This window comes from Sceloporus occidentalis, unplaced genomic scaffold (genome assembly GCF_023333645.1).
Source record: "Sceloporus occidentalis isolate IW3139 unplaced genomic scaffold, rSceOcc1.0.p SCAF_7, whole genome shotgun sequence".
Lineage (NCBI taxonomy): Eukaryota > Metazoa > Chordata > Lepidosauria > Squamata > Phrynosomatidae > Sceloporus > Sceloporus occidentalis.
Window position 1 is genome coordinate 46,081,721 of NW_028316987.1, and position 19,373 is coordinate 46,101,093.

General features: G+C 38.1%; 1 protein-coding gene across 2 annotated transcripts in view; it reads right to left on the reverse strand.

Moving 5' to 3' along the window:
- The window catches only part of LOC149309679 (SH3 domain-binding protein 5-like), a 49,420-nt gene that overhangs the window by 5,782 nt on the left and 24,265 nt on the right, over positions 1-19,373 (reverse strand). For both annotated transcript variants that reach the window (XM_089532832.1, XM_089532831.1), the window contains exons 4-6: positions 5,665-5,829; positions 3,980-4,110; positions 340-382 (exon numbers count right to left, since the gene is read on the reverse strand). In XM_089532832.1, coding sequence (XP_089388958.1) covers positions 340-382; positions 3,980-4,110; positions 5,665-5,829 — 339 coding nt within the window. The remainder of the gene's footprint in view (positions 1-339; positions 383-3,979; positions 4,111-5,664; positions 5,830-19,373) is intronic.

The following is a 19,373-nucleotide window of genomic DNA, read 5'->3' on the forward strand; positions in this document are numbered from 1 at the left end:
CTGCATCAGTGAATTCTAACATCTACATCAGTGATCCCCAAACTGTGCTCTTTAAGGGGTTTTGGACTTCAGCTCCCAGAATTGCACACTACTGGCTAACATTGGTGAGACTTCAGGGAGCTGAAGTCCAAAATCTCTTAAAGGGCACAGTTTGGGGGCCACTGATCTACATGATAAAAACCAAAATGCAATCATTCTTATAACAGGAATATTTTTTAAAAAGAGGTGGCATTAAAGACAAGACTTGTTTCTTCTCTGAAATTAAACAATTACAATAATGATTTTCAATGTATGTACTACAAGTTTTCAGTCTTTCTGGAAACTGTTATTGATACATACCTCTAATTGTACATAGTATTTTGCCTTGAGTTCAAAGTAAGGCCTGGGGGGGAAAGAGCACAGAAAAAAGGTTGGCGGTATTATTATTAATATTAATATTACAACTGCTATTTAATGACAATCCAATCTATAAATAAGCAAGGGAAATAGCTGCCCTGGATAACCCTTTTATAAATTTTCTCACTCTGTTAACTAATAGTCCATGTTAACAGCTTCTATTCTAGTCCCCCTCCACCCATCTAGTTTTGCTACTACAAAATAACCAATATCCTATGATGCCCACACAGAAAATATGACTACTTCAGGGAGTGGAGGGCAATGTCAGTACATGCATACTGAAGAAGGCACACTCACAAAGTGAAGTACTCAAACAGTGTAAAGGTTATTTATGAGAGAATCATATACCAAGCTTTTAAACCTATTCATCAGATATAAACAGTAAGTACCAATTTCAAATGTTTCAAGGCTTCTATGCTAAAGCAGCTATTAAATAACAAAAAGATTCAAATACAAATTGTTCTTCTATTCTTTTATTTTCTATAGAGGGATAGAATATCTATCCTCATGTCTTCAGCAAAGGTTACCTTTGTATCCCCATAACAACTTCCTAACAAGAGATGTAAGCATGATTACATTCAGTGATATTTCACTGGGCTAAAGCAAACTCAATTCTGTGTTGTGATCCAAGAGTGTAGGAAAAGTGGGAAGAGCAATGCCAAAATCTTTGCCTTGTCATAAAATACAAGAAGAGTCTTTCATCTAAGGACAATAGAAGTACAGTGTAGGCTTACGTTACGGATTCGTCACCAGTTTCACCCTTTTAATGCATTTTTATTAGCTACGCCTTCCCAGTTCCCATCACTGAAATTTAAGTTGCTATCATTACAAAAATATGTGGGCTTTTTCTGTGTTTACTCAGGATTTCCAGAGCAGCTCATTTAAAAGCAGCAGTACAATCTGAATACAACAAGGTCCAAGATAGAGAGAACTGTAGTTGGGGGTGGGATGCAGGAGATAAAATTTATTAATAGTGCCTGCATAATTATAAAGATTTTTCCCAGTGTTGTAAATCCATTAGGCCAAGTCAACTACCCTGGAAAAAAACACTTCACAATTGATCCACCATCACCACCTGCTTTATCAGACAGGGGAGGAGACCAAAGGAGGACCTTCAGGGAAATTCTTTTAACACAGGCAGAGTTCATGTAAGAGAATATAATCTTTCAGTTAAACACCAAGAACAAACAAATCTCACAAGATGGGAGGCCACATTTCAGGTCAGGTGAGTGCTTGAGGGCTTGAACCCCCAAAGGACATGGCCAAAGAGGAAAGGATGGACTTTCATAAATGACTTGTTAAATATAAATGTGTGTGTGTGTGTGTTCCAATTTTATATTTTATATTAACAAAGGAAATCACACACACACACACACTCATTATCAATAAATAAAATCCCTCCCCTGTCATACTTGATAACTACATGGAAAAACTAATTGGATTATCAACAAATTCTTCTATTCATTCTTGAATAGAACAGTCATCCAGACATCCCCGTACTATGCAGGAAAACACAAAGCACCCCCAATAGATGGTCATCCAGCCTCTGTTTATAGACCTCTAAAGAAGGAGACTCCACCACACTTGGAGGGAACGTGTTCCACTGTCAAACAGCTGTTACTTTCAGGAAGGTCTTCCTAATGTTCAGCTGGAACCTCTTTTCCCATAGTTTGATAAAGACGTTGACTATCACTGGCCCACTGGTCACTTCAGGATGAAGAGGAGCCATTGATGAGCACCCTTTGGGTTTGGCCAGCCAGCCAATTACATATCCACCTAACAGTTGCATTGTCTAGCCCACATTTTACTAGCTTGTTTGCCAGAATATCATGGTAGACTTTCTTGAAGGACTTACTGAAATCAAAATATGCTACATCCACAACATTCTCTTCATCTACGAAACTGATAATTTTATTTTAAAAAAGGAGATAAGATTAGTGTGGCATGACTTGTTTTTGAGAAGTCTATGTTGACGTTTTGTGATTATGGCATTCATTTCTAAATGCTTATGGACTCTCTGTTTAATGAGATGCCCCAGAATCCTTCCTGATATTGATGTCAGGCTAATACTAGGAAAGATTCTAGATATTTAGCAATACCAGCAATAACAGCTTCACATATATACCACTTCATACCGCACTAAGCAGTCTTTAAAAAGTTTACAACTGTAAGCTAATTGCCTCCAACTAGCTGGGTACTCATTTTAGTGACCTCGGAAGGAGGCAAGGCTAAGTCAACCCTGAGTCCCTGGCTGAGACTGAACTCACAACCTTGTGGTTTGTGAGCGAGTAGCTACAGTACTGGCATTTAACTAATTTGCCACCAGGGTTCCTATGAGTAGATGATTTTTTTTTCGTTTAGAAAGAAATGCCATAATTTCCAAAAATCAACATGGCTTTCTCAAAACACATCATGCCAAACTAATCTTAGCTCCTTTTTTATAAAATTAACATTTGGTAGATGAAGGGAATGCTGTGGATGTAGCATATCTTGAAATCAGTAAGGACTTTGACGAAGTCAATACATTTGTATTTAGATGTACTTAAATTGGCATTATTTAATATATTGACAATTAATTACCCTACTGTCAACTAAATGCACTAGTTAATGAGATAATCAATATCATGCACTGACTGAATGCATGTATCAATCTGCTGCTAAATTCCAGCAGAAAACAATGATGCCAATTTTAAAAAATTCTGAGAAATTATATGAGACCTGCAGGTTGTACTGTATTTCACACAACTTATTATTTATGAAAGAGCTATCAAAAAACTAAAAAAAAATCCCCTTCTTGTCATGTAATACCAGTCATGTCACTCTTTCTTTCCCTTTCTCTCCTACACACTCTCTTTTTTCTTTATCATACCATGCTGTTATACCATCATAACAGTGGTTTGGTCCTGCTTTTGTCTCAGTCTCATTGCACAACATTGTGGGAGATGTCAAAAATGCCAGACGGTGCTATGGTTTGTTTTTCTTCCTGTGACACCTCTCACATTGCAAGTTCCGGGCAGTGATGAGCGCACTGTAATGATGTCATGCTGTGACAGTGATATTATGGCTTAATGAGTACAAGCGAAGCAGTTTTGAAGAATACAGCCTGAAACAACCAGTCAGTATGATAATCACTTTTGTTTTTCACAAAAGAAAGACATTAAAATGGCAGGGGATCATGTGGTCTACTTTTCTTCATGTGTCACCTCTCACAATGACAGCTTTAAGCAGTGATAGTTATGCCATAATGACATTGTACCATAATAATGTTACTACAACTATATTTTTTATAAAGAGAGAAGCAAACCAATCATGCAACAAATAGGGTAATGACAGAGGCATTAGTGCATATGAAAAAATTGTGCAAATCATGCTGTAACAGCACAAATGTTGCAAGGGTGTGATATACAGCATCAACAATCAGTTATTGTTGCGAATACAGCTGAAGTGGGTTTTGAATAGTATAACCCGACATAACAGCATAGTATGATAAGGATTTCTGCCTCTTCACGCATACAGTTAGGCATCATTCTGTAATACGTGCATGTTGGAATTGGCCCTGTAACTACAAAACAACTACACGTACTTGGATTTGTTTATAGCCCTTTTCAGCTTCTTCTCCAACTGTTTCATTCTGCCCGTGGCAGCATTGTATTTGGCTGCCGTTTCCTTGTGTACCAGTTCACTTCTGGTTTTCGTCTGTTCTGCCTCCATGACCTTTAAAGAAGAAGAAGAAGAAATAGGCTTGAGGGGAAGCAGCTGCAGGCCTACTTTAGGCTTACGCTTTAGTATATTTTTAACAGTACTATTACCACAGCTTCTCCACACATAGTACAGCAACAGAATTTGGAAGCACACGACCAACATCATTAAAGTCATTTTGGCATGATACAGACCGCCCAAAAATGGCAGTCTGCCGCCGCCTCCATTTCCATCGGCGGGAAGCCTCAGCTGCCAAACAACAAGGTTTCCCAGCGGTGGAAAAAGAACCCGCAAAAAGCAGGTTCTTTTTGTGTCACGCTTGCGACACCCGAGTGCGCAAATGGTGCACTCGTGACATCACACACGTGACGGGACGTGCGGATGCTATGCATCCGTCGTGTCAAAATGGTGGCGCCCATGTGTACAGGGGGCCGCCATTTTTATGCCCCCGTCACATGTTAGGGGTGAGGCCAGTATGGATGGTGCATCCTTGGCCAACCCCTAGCACGTGACGGGGGGAGCACAAAGGCCCATCTAAATCGGGCCTTTGTTATTTTGTTAAAGTTGCAAGTGCTTAGATAAACTTCGTTTATTTATTTTAAAAACTTAATTGTATTAAGGATATACTCTTGCCCACCTGCCTAAAACTCCAATCTCTACTTCAAAATACAGAACAATGTCTGTCCTCTATGTATATAACACTAAAACCATAAAGAGACAATAATTTTACCCTGGAACACATGGAACCTACAAAATGTGAGACAGCTCTGGACCTAATCCTAAATGGAGCCCAGGATCTGATTGGTGAACAGCTTGAAAAATAATAACCACAATCCTATCAAATTTTACAGAAGTGCAAAGGAAAAATTTGGTACGCATGTAAAGGTATGGCTCTTTAATGGCTTAAGTTCAACATAAGAATCCTGTTCCCCATTTTGAATCTTCTATGATGGCTTAATGAAATTCTTTTAATACCATGTATTGTCACATGCTCACACCAAACGTGTCATGAAGATGTGACTGCACCACAAATTCTTTTTTGGCAGAAATTTGATGGATCACTGTCCAAGTCAGAGCCTGACCATGTTTCAGAATTCCCTGTGTGCTTTTGGGATCAGGCTTAGGTGCCAGAAAACCGATTGTGCTTCGATACTGCACGTGTTGCACAGCTGGCATTTGCAAGTTTGGAACTCTGCTCGATGGCATCTCATTCTTGTGGTCCTAGTCCAATATGCATTCTTATTGCATGATAGCTAAAATATCAAGAAACAATTGGGAAGGAGAGCTACACTAACTGTTCATACATCCAACTGCATCTTGTTCTGACCTACACGCATGGCAAATTGCACACATTACAACAGAAGGTGGAAAAGCAGCATTGCAAAGACTTTGTGCTTCTACTTTACCCAGCCATGCAAGCCATGTGTTATTGAAGAACTATACATGCCACACAGAATTCTGCAATATTCAGCTCCATGCCCAAAACTTCCAAGAATTTTCAACTTCTTATTGGAAGGGATGGAAACAAAAGGGCAGTTTTTTTCGAGATAAACCAGCAATAGGCCTTACCCTTTGGGTGGCATGGTTAAGCATCTCCTGCCAGGCAGAGTCAAACTGGCGCTTGTCATCTTCCAGCAACCTCTGCTCAGCAAGGGAAATAGTCTCCTTAGCTGCCCGTAGCACCTCAGTAGCTCTCTGGAAATCCTGTGTTGCTTTTTGAGCTTCCAGCTGGGCCTATGGTGAGAGATTTAGCAATTAAGCACTGATCAATTCTGACAAATTATTAGAAGGGAAAGCAATCAATAACCCACAGTTTTCTTTGGCCTAAACCCAACTGTTAGTCCTAACTAGAGCAGACCAGTGAAGCAATGGAAACATAGCAAAAATACACTTATATAAATTGTATTCCTCCAGCAAATCTACCTTAGTTAGGTCTAACAACTGGATTTAGAACAAAGACAGTTTGATTATTTCTTATTTTCATCTACCATTCAGTTACCCATCTCTGAGCTACAACTTGGTATCCCCTCAAGATATTTAAACTACAATCCTCGTCACCTGGACTCTGGCTGTTGAAGTACAAGGTCTATAGTTCAAACATGTACAGGACTTTACGTTGGGGAAGGCTGCTGTAGTGAAATCCATCACTGTTTGCTTTTTTTCTATAATGTGCAATTTCTATTCAACCTGGTAGACTGTTGCTTTGCTACAAACTAGAAAAATACTCTATACAAATTTGCCAACTTGTCATGCCCATGAAAGCTTTCTGTTGCCAACATACATAAAATGATAGCACCTCAATGCAATTGTTAACTCCAATTGGAGTACACCACTGAATAAATGGTACTGTACTTAAAGAAGTGCTAACTTACCAAATCCCCATTGATTAATCATTCTCCTCCTAATCAGACTGCCAGGGACGTATCCTTGGGGTCCGGATCCTTCCTTCCATTAGATAAAATGAATGGTGCGTGCTGCCGCACCGCCACACCCAAGCCCTATCATAATGGTGGCACTTAGTCTGGAAACCCCCCCTTTCCCAAAATCCTGGCTACGTCCCTGAGACTGCTCCAAACCAACAATGATGTTCAAAGGCCTTCCCTAAGTATCAAGTCTGTCTGATCAACCCTATACTGCATTATTTGCCTTTTGACTCTTTACACCTAGATTATAAAACCTGACAAAAGCCTGAAGCATTAGTAACCATTTGGAAGTGCTGCCTATTAGTAGATAAAATCCACACCAGTCCCTAGTGAAGGTTCACTGTAAAAGAGCTCTGATATAGCAAGATGCCTTGTAACAGCATAAATCTAGCAGACATGGTCCTCTAAATTCCTCTGTCAGCTGCTTTCTTCTGATGAATAAATGTATGCTGTGTCTCCCAAATGCACTGGCTAGATAACATGTTTAAATGGTCCATCAGCCCAGCCTTGAATTACAATTATCGTATAATCCTTAAACAAGCATCAGCTATGCAAGTTAACAGCTTATACAAGTGGAGCACAGGAGCTGAGAGGGGGAAGGGGCTGCCAACTGATCAAGACCAACCTTAGCCATTTCTGTTAGCAAAACAAACAAGAGCACAAAGGGAAAAATGATAAAACATTCTAGTTAACTCCACGTTAGACCTACCAGCAAACAATCATTACAATACTACTATAATTATCCCAAATAGCTATTATCTAATAATTCTTGGTAACCATGAAGACCTTCCTTTAGTTTAAATGTCCATGACTAATATATTGTTTCCATTTGCATTTGCATTCTCCAAATAATCCTTAGAAAAGAGAACATCAGACTGAAATGCCCTGGAGAGCACATGCAGCAGGATCTTAGGAGTAACACCTTCTAAATTCATAAAACAGTCACAGCTTTTGACAGTTAAGAAAACCAGAGGGTCAATAATAGTATGTAGGCAATTTTAGACACTAAACCTAATCTTCTTCTATATATTATTTTGCTTCAAAATACAGCAGACCACTGCAGATGCATTTGGCCCCTCTTTCTCATTCTAAAGAATGCAAGCTATGACTTCCATCCCAAAGTCCTGCCCCAATGGCAACCACAGGTTATTAGTCTTTGAAAAATACCCTTTACTATCCAGTCATTCCACACCTTGTCAACCATAATCCCTGCACCAGAATCACCTTTTATTACCAACGGGTCTCACTGCTGATTCCATGCAACACACTCAACTACTTTACCATTTAAAAAACTTTTTCAATGCTTGACCTCCCTAGTCATCATGAATGCCAAAGCAGTCATTTAAACATCACCATGTTTTAATCATCTTCTTCACTGCCTGCCTGAAAGAAGAAAAGCCCTCCTTCCAACCACCATCTTGAGGGGGAGAGAGGCCTGTTATGTTTTATTTTGACTTTGTATTGTACTTCCTGTTGTACATCGCTTTGATCTAATTTGGAAAAGCGGTATATAAATAAACATTGTTAATTATTATTATTATTATTATTATTATTATTATTACTATTACTATCCTGTCACTTCAAATGCAGGCAAAGTGAGCATCTTATACCCAGGTGGGAAACTGGCTGTGGTTGTTGTTGTGCACCTTCACGTCATTTCAGATTTATGGTGACTCCTAAGGCAAATTTATTGTGGGAGTTTCTTCATAAGATTTATTCAGAGAGGGTTTGCCTTTACGTGAGCAGAGATTCAAACCCTAGTCTCCAGAATTGTGGTCCAATGCTAAAACCACTATACCACGTTGGGTCTCAAACCTGTGGTCAGATATATAACATTTTCTGAAAATATGAAGTCATGAGGGGGAAAAACAGAAATGCTTGGTATTTTTTTAAATGCACTATTAGCACCCTTTATCTGAAAATTACCTTGTTACTTTTGGAACTTAAAATGCATTATACAGTGGACTTGGTATCCACCGTGGCATGGCATGGTAAAATGGTGACCCTTATATAAAATGGTAAAAACAAGGTTTGCTTTTTGGTGTGTGTGTATTCATTCAAGCTCTAGATGGTTGACTCTATGGATAAAGAATCTGAGAATAAAGCAGGCTGACTGCATTATAATGTGGTGTTTGATAAAGGAAAAGGATAGTTTATTCAGAATATAATTGCAAACTGACCTTTCTTTTTAAAGTTTTTAGATTTTGTTACAAAGCTACAAGTTCCTGAGCTCTTTCTTTTTTTCTTTCATTTTGCCATTTTAGAGCAGGGAAAATAAACACACAATAAAAAGAGAACCAACAACATTAGTATCTATTGATACTGATCTAAAAATTGATTGATACCATTGCCCCCATCCCCCTCCTCTAGAGGAAGACTCATTTCTAGCGCTAATCTGCCCAAAATTTTAGTGTATTCATATTGGACAGTTTTAAATTTTTTGATGTTTAATCTTTTTTTTAGGGGTTGATCACTGTTTTTATGATTGGAGGGAGGGGTCGGGTTTGGGGGGTTTAAAATTGTAATTTTTAATTGTTTGATGTTTTATTTATACTGCTTTGATTCCTTTGTGAAAAAGCAGAATACAAATTATTATTATTATTATTATTATTATTATTAAACAGAGGAAAATATTTTGTCTCCACTAGTTCTACATAAGAGTCAAGCAGACATAACATACTTATTCCCATAAAAAGAACAGAGAAAGGGAACCAAAACCAGGAATTGTAATAATCTGATACTTTATAGGTGTGTGTATGTGCCTTCAAGTTGTCTATTGGCTTATGGTGACCCCATGAATTTCATAGGGTTTTCTTAGGCAATGAATACTCAGAGGCGGTGTTGCCATTTCCTTCCTCTGAAATATAGCCTACAGCACCTGGCATTCGTTGGTGGTCTCCTATCTAAGTACCAGTATTAACCAGAGCTGATCCTGCTTAGCTTCCACGATCAGATGGGATTCGGTGCCTAAAGTTTAGGGTATTTAGGCCTATAATAATATACAGCCTCACCTAAAACATTTCTTTATATATTTTTAGAAATTATTTTCATGCAGTAAACATCTTTATCTTTTAAAGAGACATTACATGCTCTAACCATTTAAAGTTGCCTTCTCTAAGTGCTTTTTTATGTTAAGTAGTTTGAAATCCTCTGGTTGAACTTCCATCATGCCCAGCATGAGCCATTCTTCCCTGCAGCATAAACATTACATGCCCTCAGCATACAAAGCCCTGATGTCCTAGTTTATGATAGCCTTTTCTTCTTTTGATGAAAAGCCTTGAGGGTATAATTGTTCAAAGAGCTAAGACTGCTACAGTACCTGACCTTTATCAAGTATTAACCCAACCTTTATGAAATATGGAGCAGTGGGGGAAATGAAGGTCACTGCAGTCAAAAACAGACTTCTGACTCTGGGTTAGTGTGACGTGGCTAGACAAAAATATTTATGGGTTCTGAACACAACTCAAAAGTATCTGCCTTGGCACAAAATTACCTATGTTTCTATTGAGCATATGAACAACCACAAAACTGTAATGAAGACATGGAACCCAATACCATTTTATTCTGGGTAAACATGTAAAATTACAATCTATTTAGTACTGTGAATCTGACCAGGCTTTTCCTTCTTCCCATCACCCCTTCTGAAATACAAAATATAAATTACAAATACACGGTATTCAAAGTTTTCAAAGAGAAAGCCATGTCCATCTGTTTCAGCATAAAAGAAGGGGGAAAGGGGTGGTGTGAGGGTGGGGAAGAAATCTGTCCCAGAAGGAATGAGCATCATATCCCAACTGTAACACACAATCCTAACAAATCCATCTAATCCAGCAGCATCTTTCAGACTAACTGATTTCTTTTACCATGAACTTTTGTAGATTTCAATCTATGTCTTTAGACACACTGACAGCCAGCATGGTGTAGTGGTTTGAGTGTTTGACTAGGATACTGGGAGGCAGGTTTGAATCCCCACACAGCCATAGAAATCTATTGGGAGAACTAGGATAAATCACCCTCTCTCAGCCTCAGAGGAAGACAAAGGCAAACCCCTTTCTGAAAACAAACTCTGCTAAGAAAACCCTGTGATGTGTTCACTTAGGGTCAGCATAAGTAAACAATGACTTGAAGGTACACAACAATATTAACAAATTTAAAAATAATTACATAGTTATGGGATTGGGATCAGAGTGATGCAACTTGTAGTGGTGGCAATAAACCTTCAAAGAGCTGTGTAAGATGATACATGTTTGTTAAACAGATTGACAGTGTCGAAGTCTTAAAGTTGTAAGATGTGAAAGCAATAAGTTACACTTACCAAATACATAACCCAAAGCGTGTGTGTGTGTGTGTGTGTGTGTGTGTGTGTGTATCCCAAACAGATTTCCAAAAGAATTCATTTAAGATTACATTTCAGATAACACTTATTATTTACATACAATAATGCTTTCACACGCAATATATACCCTTGCTTCTACCACCATCAACACATATTTCTTGATTATAGCATTTTAAGGATGGGAGGAGCATTTTTTTCTTACATTTGCTAAACCACTGAAAGTAGAAATCCTTGCTAATCTACTACAGATTACATAAAGACCTACTAGCATATTCCCATTTGCTTCTACCCGTCATGTACTACAGTGTCAGCAAGATATACAATGGTTAGAGTGTGCTGAATCTAAAAATAGTGAGATGCACATTCAAGTCCTCAAAGAGCCATGAAACTCACGATCACTCATGCTGTCAGCCTGACCTACTTCACAGAGTTGTTGTGAGGATTGTGTTGCAAGGAAAGCCACGTATACTGTTTTGAGCTCACTGAAGGCAACATATAAATCTAACTGTGAATGGATGGATTAATGAAGTTAACCATTACACTGAGATCCCTTCACCCTATTCATCTCATTATGCTAAAACTAACAGATTACTGTTAACTCTCATCTTTCTTCCCTAGAAAGAAATTATTCTCTTTGCTGGAATTATGCATGGCCTTCATGGGTTGTCTACAAAAAATTTACCAACCTCCAAATGATGAAGAAAAGAAGCTGCCTGATGCAGCAAGCCTCAATTTATAAATCTCTTATTCTATGCCTATGCTACAAAATCTGTCACCAAAGACTCATCAAATCATGCACTAAGCCACCTTATACAGAAAACACCATCTGCTCCTGGCAATTTGTAGAGAGCCAAAAGACTGCAATCCCTGCTGTCTCTTTACTCCTTCCTAAACAATGAAACTCCAATCATACCACAGGAATAGTGACTGCTGTTAGTTAAGCCTCTCTGGTGGAAGGGAAAAAGAAATTAGCACATAACTACAGATAGTTACTTTTAACCAGTTGTTTCCAAATTCTGATATGGGCTGTTAACGAATGAATAAACTTGCTACACTTTACTGGGGAGATGGTAAGTAATTAATTACATTTTGTTAGTTACATCCAAGCTCTGAAGATAAATCTATAAATTATTATACAGCCAGGGTAAACTTAATCTGATTGTTTGCATTCAACAGTACCCACACAGGAATGGACAGAATACTATTAATAAACATCTATTAATTATTAAAAGTATTTATTAATTGCTTTTTTGGCCACTGGGGCTCTTCAAGAGGCATACAATAAAATGCAAAACACAAATAGCTAGTCACAAGTGACCTTGTACAGTCCATTTCACTTAAATTATCTGAAAAAGTACCTGTAGATCTGAATCATATTTTACCCCCAAACAGTTCCTACTATTCTTTGGTCTCAGGACCACTTCACACATTAACAAAGCAACAAAGAAACATATCTTTCGCCAATATCTATGCAGAAATATACAACACTCAAATGAGAGCCAGCATGGCGTAGTGGTTTGAATGTTGAACTGTGACTCTGGAGACCAGGGCTACATTCCCCACTCGGCCATGAAACCCACTGGGTGACCTTGGGCAAGTCACATGCTCTCAGCCTCAGGAGAAGGCAGCGACAAACCTCTGAACAAATCTTGCCAAGAAAACCCTATGGCCTTAGGGTCGCCATAAACTGGATTTTTTTAAAACAAAAATATGGTTTTTCCCTCTCCACCATTTTTGGGTTTTCCCTCACTATCACTTGTTACATTTTGTAATATCTTGCCTAACAAAGACATCTAGAGATCTGAAAGTCTGCATGACCCCTTTCAGTTAACCCAGTGATTCCCAAACTTTGGCCTTCCAGATGTTCTGGACTTCATCTCCCAGAATCCCAGACCATTGGCCAAGGTGGCTGAGGCTTCTGGGAGCTGAAGTTCAAAATACCTGGGGGGGGCAAAGTTTGGGAATCACTGAGTTAACCTAACAAAGATACTACCTGAATAACAGTTTTAGCTAACCCTATTTTTTTAAACTGTTATAGTCACTGAGGGTATGCAGCCTCACTGCTTTGGGGTGTCTTCTACCACAGGCCAACAGCATCTAGCATTCTTAACAAAACTTAGATAAAAGTAATATTACTTATTTTCAAATAGAGAGAAAATGGGTTTCTTTTTTCAAAACTGGTTTTCGAAACAGTAAATATAGCAATAACTCTGGGGCATCACTGGGGTGTATGTGCAAGAGGTGTCGGCCGCACCAGGTGACACTCTAAAAGGGGCTAAGACCACTGCTCCCCAAACATCTATCTTTTGGCAGAAATGGGCTGTGGCATTCATTTGCATCCCTTTAAAATGCTGAAGAGATGGTGTGAGTGGGACAAGGCTCAGTGGGAAGAGAAAGGTGAGGACCCGGGTTTTTTTTAAAAAAAAGAAATTAAAATTAAAATTTTGAAATTAAAAAAATTAAAATTATTTTTAAATATTTATCCTTTTAAAATTTTCTTTAAAAACATGACATCTTACCAAAAATTTCTATGTACACATACATAAACACTGAAAAAAAGAACAAGCACATTATGTATTAGTGAAATCCAGCACAAACTCCATGTAAGGCTCTACTAAGTTCCACCATACACAGAGCTGTTCTAAGAGCAAAAAGGGTTTCCTTGAAAAACCACTCTATTCATAACATCAAAACATTCAGGTACCAATTCTCTCCTTAATGGTAATGAATATATTAACCAACACAGATTTTTTTTAAATGCCTAAGACTTTCTGACTTACTCTCTCTCTCTCTCTCTCTCTCTCTCTCTCTCTCTCTCAACACCATGAACAAAAATATGCATGTATTCTTGAGGGGGGGGGAGGTGATTTGACACAGCAATGTAGCATAAGATAATAATTCTGAGAAAGGGGCAAAAACAAGTGTCATATTTTCACATCACTACTTAGAAGAACAAAACAGAATATGCTAAGACAAATTTTCAGAATGAAGACTGTATTTGTAAAACTAAAGAATGGTTGTTTCTTATAGGGCCTAGGCTTACTTTTATGTGCTTGGCAGCCCACATTCTTGTATAAAAGTCATCCTGCATGGTCTAGGAGTTTGAACAAAACTATATATAAAGGAATCCCACACTTAAACTTCATTCTTAACAATGGACAAGGAAGCTACCAGCTTTACAGTTTTAAATGAATGTTTTATGATTATTTGAAATGAAACTTGGAGAAAATATTTTGGGCTACAGTATCCTCCAGTCAGTGACAATGCCAGTTTCCTTGGCTACTGCATTTGAACATGCGGGTGTAACAAATAATTTTATAGATGTATTTATTTTCCTATTAATTATTTTCAAAAGGAGCTAAGTGCTGCTGCTTTCATTGGCATCTATAATTCTGCTTGGCTGAATGACTGCAGAAAGAGAAGCCAGATGCACAGAGTTAAGATAATTGCCAGTTCAAATAATCAAAACTTTCAATAGCCATTGAAGCCCACCTGCTATTCATTATTGAACGTCTATTTGCCAGATGTCCTGTTTCCAGTGGGATCCCCATTTTTAATTAGAATTCCCATTCTTCAACCTTTGCTATATACTAACTTTAGTGAAGTCCAGTTTCAGTCAATGCCCAGCAGCATTCTGAGCCAAAAATGTGACACACTTGGATTCTATCAGCTGTTTTTTCAAGCTTCGCTATTATTCATAATTATGACCAGGATCCTGGAGGGACTTTATTCTAGTGGTCTACAGTTCTGTGGCTGCCTAACAGCCTCCAACACTTCCAGTGGGGTGCTTGCCACTTTCTGCACCCACCACCACACTGAGCCTCTGTTCTCCAGTTCTAAGCAAGATTCTGGCCATTACTTATAGTAATGCTTAGTATTTATACAGTACTTTAGAACACTTAATATACTACATATACTCATGTATAAGTCTAGAAAATATCATTTAAAAATTGACTGAAAAAACTAACGTATCCATGAATCAATGTAAGTAACTTATAACTCTTATAAAAAGAGGACCTATTCCTTAGTGAAAGGCAAGAATGTAATCTGTCCTGGAAGCACTGACCACCCCACCACCCCTCATATTATCTCATCCGTCCAGCCTTTAGCACAGACTGTTATGATTGCTAGAATTTTGTACATTCTTTGGCATTGTTTTCCTTTGCTTCATCCTTTAGATCCTTTGTTACATGCTAGGAGCATGTTTTGCCCTTGATGTATCCATGGGTCATATCAAAATTCATAATTTTGACCCCAAAAACTGCCCTCAACATATACATGAAATCAACTTATTGTCAAGTATATACACTAATCTCTGGACCCTGTAATATAGACCAGTATTATCACCATATTGCAGAGGAAGGATGCTGAGGCATAGAGGTTGGGAGAGAGGGTATGTGTCTCACCACCTAGTGAGTTCGGGGGCCAGTACAATTTGAATTAAGGGCTTCTTCCATAACTGCAACTAGTCACACCACAAATGTAGTAGCATTCTCACTACATAAGTTGTCAGCGTGCTCTAACCAAGCTATGCTTTAGTTACTGCAAAAAGAAATTAATTCCAGTTAGGTATTTGTAACTGGTCACTTTCAACCTTTGGAACTCACACACTGCCTTTGCATCCCTTTGTTTGCCTAAGTAGTCCAGAGAAGGATTGTAATGACAAAACAGCCTGCGAGGAAGTTTAGCTAGTAAGTACAGTGGCCCTTGATATCCATTGGGTTTTTGTTCCAGAACCTCCATGGATACCAAAATCCGTGGTCCCATTAAGTGCAGTGACATAGTAAATGATAACCCTTATATAACAAAACAAAATGAAGTTTTGATTTTTGGAATTTATATTTTAAAAAAATATTTCCAAGCCCTGAATGATTGAATTCTTAGATAAAGAATACATGGATATGATGAGCCAATAGTTTGCCCAAAACCAACATTTAGAGAAAATGTATTTACCTGTGTACAGCCACACAAATAATTCTAACCATTGTTTAGGAAATGCAAAAGGCATCACACATCTGATCTCTAACAATACAGTCCACAAATTATGGCTTTGTTTACCAGCTTGACTTCTGGTGTTGTAGCAACTGAACCCTTTCCCTCGTCAAGTCCTCTAGCACATCTAGTGGGTTAAAATTAGAGGCAGAGTTTCTCTCTCATTTGCACAGGGGAAGGTAAGAAGTGGCATATACAAATAAAGACTAAGAGCCCTCCCCCAACCACCATCTTGAGGGGGAGAGACCTTGCAATTTTTTGTATTGTATTGCAATTTTTACTGTACACCGCTATGATCATTGCGGAATAGTGGTCTATAAATAAAACTTATTATTATTATTATTATTATTATTATTAAAAACAGGCCCTAACTTGTCTGCTCCAAACAGCATCATATTCTACAGAAGTTCAGAGACACAAAGTACAGTGGACCCTTGTTATACGCTGGGGTATGGTTCCAAGATCGCCCATCGATAACAAAATCCATGGATGCTCAAGTCGCGTTAAATATAATGACATTCCAAATGGTGTCCTTTATTTAAAAAAATGGAAAATCAAGGTTTGGTATTTGAAATTTATACTTTTTGGGAACATTTTCAAACTGTGGATGTTTGAATCCGTGTTTAAGAAATCCGTTTATAAGAAAGGCCGACTGTATAATTCAATGAACAAATCAGAAATCTCTGGTAGCCACTTGTGTTGTTGTCCAAAACAAGAAAGACATGCATTTTCCATACCAAACTGCTTCTGAAACTCAGAGGAATCTCAAAAGGAATTTCTAAAACTGTAAGGACAGGTAGTGCTCAAAAGCTCATTCCCAATTAACTGTGCATCTGACAGTAACTATGTGCTTCCAGAGAAGACTTAGTGGAATTTACTTGGGATTCGGGATGTAAGAGAAGCTTATCACATGTAATGTTTGCATAACCTCAACAGATTTGGACTTGTCAAACCTATGGCAAACCAGAATGTGTACCGATGCACCAAAACGTTAGTTTTCCAAAAATATTGTCATTCTATATATAACTTTAAATGGTGTACCAAAATGTACTTATTAAGGGAAAGCACACAGTAATTTATATTAGATGGAGACACTTACAAAAAACAGAGACAAGAAAACAACATCAGGGACTGCCTGAAGGAAGAGGCCCCTCCCTCCTTAACTGTCATCTTGGCCTCAGAGGGAGCGATCAGGCAGAGCCAGCAACATCAGGGACTGCCCGAAGGACGAGACTTCTCCCTCCTTTAATTGTCACCTTGTATCTGTATTATATTCAATTTTTGCTGTACACCGCTATGATCATTGCGGAATAGCGGTCTATAAATAAAATGTATTATTATTATTATTATTATTATTATTAAAACACTGTATATACAAAATGAATAAAGACAGAACATGTACATTAAAACGTGGATGAATTTTCATGCTGATATTTTAAAATGAATTTTGTTGAATTCACAAATTGATGTGCATAAGTACCAAGATAAACATGCAGTTATGGAAATTATGATGTGAATAAATAGCAATTTTTAATTTTGTAAATTCTGAGTAAACCTTTTTAAGGCTGGGTAAGGGAAAAATCTGCATCTACTGGTGCACACATGAATGCTTTTATTTTGAGAATCCCTGTGAATGTACAGTGGACCCTTGTTATACGCTAGGGTTTGGTTCCAAGATCCCCCATGGATAACAAAATCCGTGGATGCTCAAGTCCCTTTAAATACGACATAGTAAAATGGTATCCCTTATAAAAAATGGAAAATCAATATTGGATATTTGAAATTTATACTTTTTTGGAACATTTTCAAACCGTGTATGCTTGAATTCGTGTATAAAAATTCTGTGTATAAGAAGGGCCGACTGTACTACATTTTTAAGCAGAGAGCAATAGTGTTATTATTTCAATTAACACCAGCAAGCAGCTTACACAGCAATCCTGAATAAAATCTAACCTGTTGGGTTAGACAGGTTAGATGATATTACATTCAGCTTAGAGAGCAGAATATAAGAGTGTAGTCAGTCTGTAATGACTTTATGAATATTTCAAATGGCTGGTGTGAATGATTTCCTTTCTCAAACTAAACCAACATCCTGCTTTAGGAAATCAACACCATTTCACCGCTTACTAAATTCCACAGCTTAGAACAGGAAGCCATTTCCTCCTCTTCAGCAGTTTTTAATCAGGTCATGTTTCCGTTCTTCCTAGAATTCAATTGAGCTTGAGCAGAATTTACATAAAGCCATTCAAGCAGGACCCCCAAGAAGACATGATTTCAAAACGAGAAGAAATGTTCAGTTTGTTAGACCTTTGAGGCCTGTGTCAAACTAGCCTGATGTCACACTTCCACACTTTCCTCAAAAAGATGGAAGAAAACAAGCACAGAAAATTTAATTATGTTTCTTGATGGAAATGAAATAACCTCTAAGAGAAAGTTTACTATGGTGGCAAGTAAGCCCAGAGGGAGCAATAAACCATTAAGGGTTATGAGAGCAAAAGGGCCAAGGCTTTGTGTCATTGCCTACACCAGCAAAACCTACGTCAATGTAAGAGCAGCTCTTTCACACACTCTGGTCTGAATGGTGCAGTCAGGCCCATATGGCAGCAATGTGAAAAATTGTGAATATAGGTAAGATTTTATCATCCAAGATAGAAAGACTCCACCAGATCAACAAAGAAGAGAGAAATAAGACAGAAGATCATTCTTTGCAGAGTGGAACAAGCATCAGTACACCAGAAGAGGTCAGCCAGCTCTTCTCCTGGAACTAAGCCAGCTCTTCTGTTTTTTAACAGCTCTGTGGCAGTCAGCCAAATAGAAATACAATTCTCTCCCATATTCAATGACAAGAGATTTTTGTGCCCTCAACGCATCTTGCTTCCAGCTCTTGCCAAGAAGCATTTTGCAAAATGTTGCAAAATCTTGGTTATACACTTTGGTTCCAATTCCACGTTTCGAAGAATCTTACAATTGTGCTAGTGAATCAATCACACAATTTAATTAGTCTACGTTGACTTCTGAAATGCAGATTTTTTTTGTTTGTTTTTAGAGAAGTTTAAAAAATCAGCATTGTAGTCAATATGATCAAAGTCCATGGTTTTTCAAGGATTGTAGTAAATAGGGAGAAAGTAATACATATGTTCAGTTTTCAGGCCTAACTATGGACACAAGAAAATCAGGGATAACCAAACCTTCTCTCTACACGCCTCTGTGCATTCATGGACTATCTAAAAAGCAGCTTTTGATTTAACAAGAAAACAAATGGGGAAAAATTTGGAGGGGAGATATGAAAATATTGCCCGTTCTGCCTTAGCTGCACAAGATGTCCCCTTGTCCCAAAGAGTCTGCAGAAATATTATTACCAGAATAAGTTACAAGTGTGAACATATGAAATGAATAACTGACAGGTAACATTTTGGTTGACAGCAAGCCTAATGAATTTCTAGATCCTTTAAACTAGGACTACAAACGTCAGCAGTGATTTATAAGCCCAGACAGGTTCATCTGGAGGGGCTACATTCACTGGATGC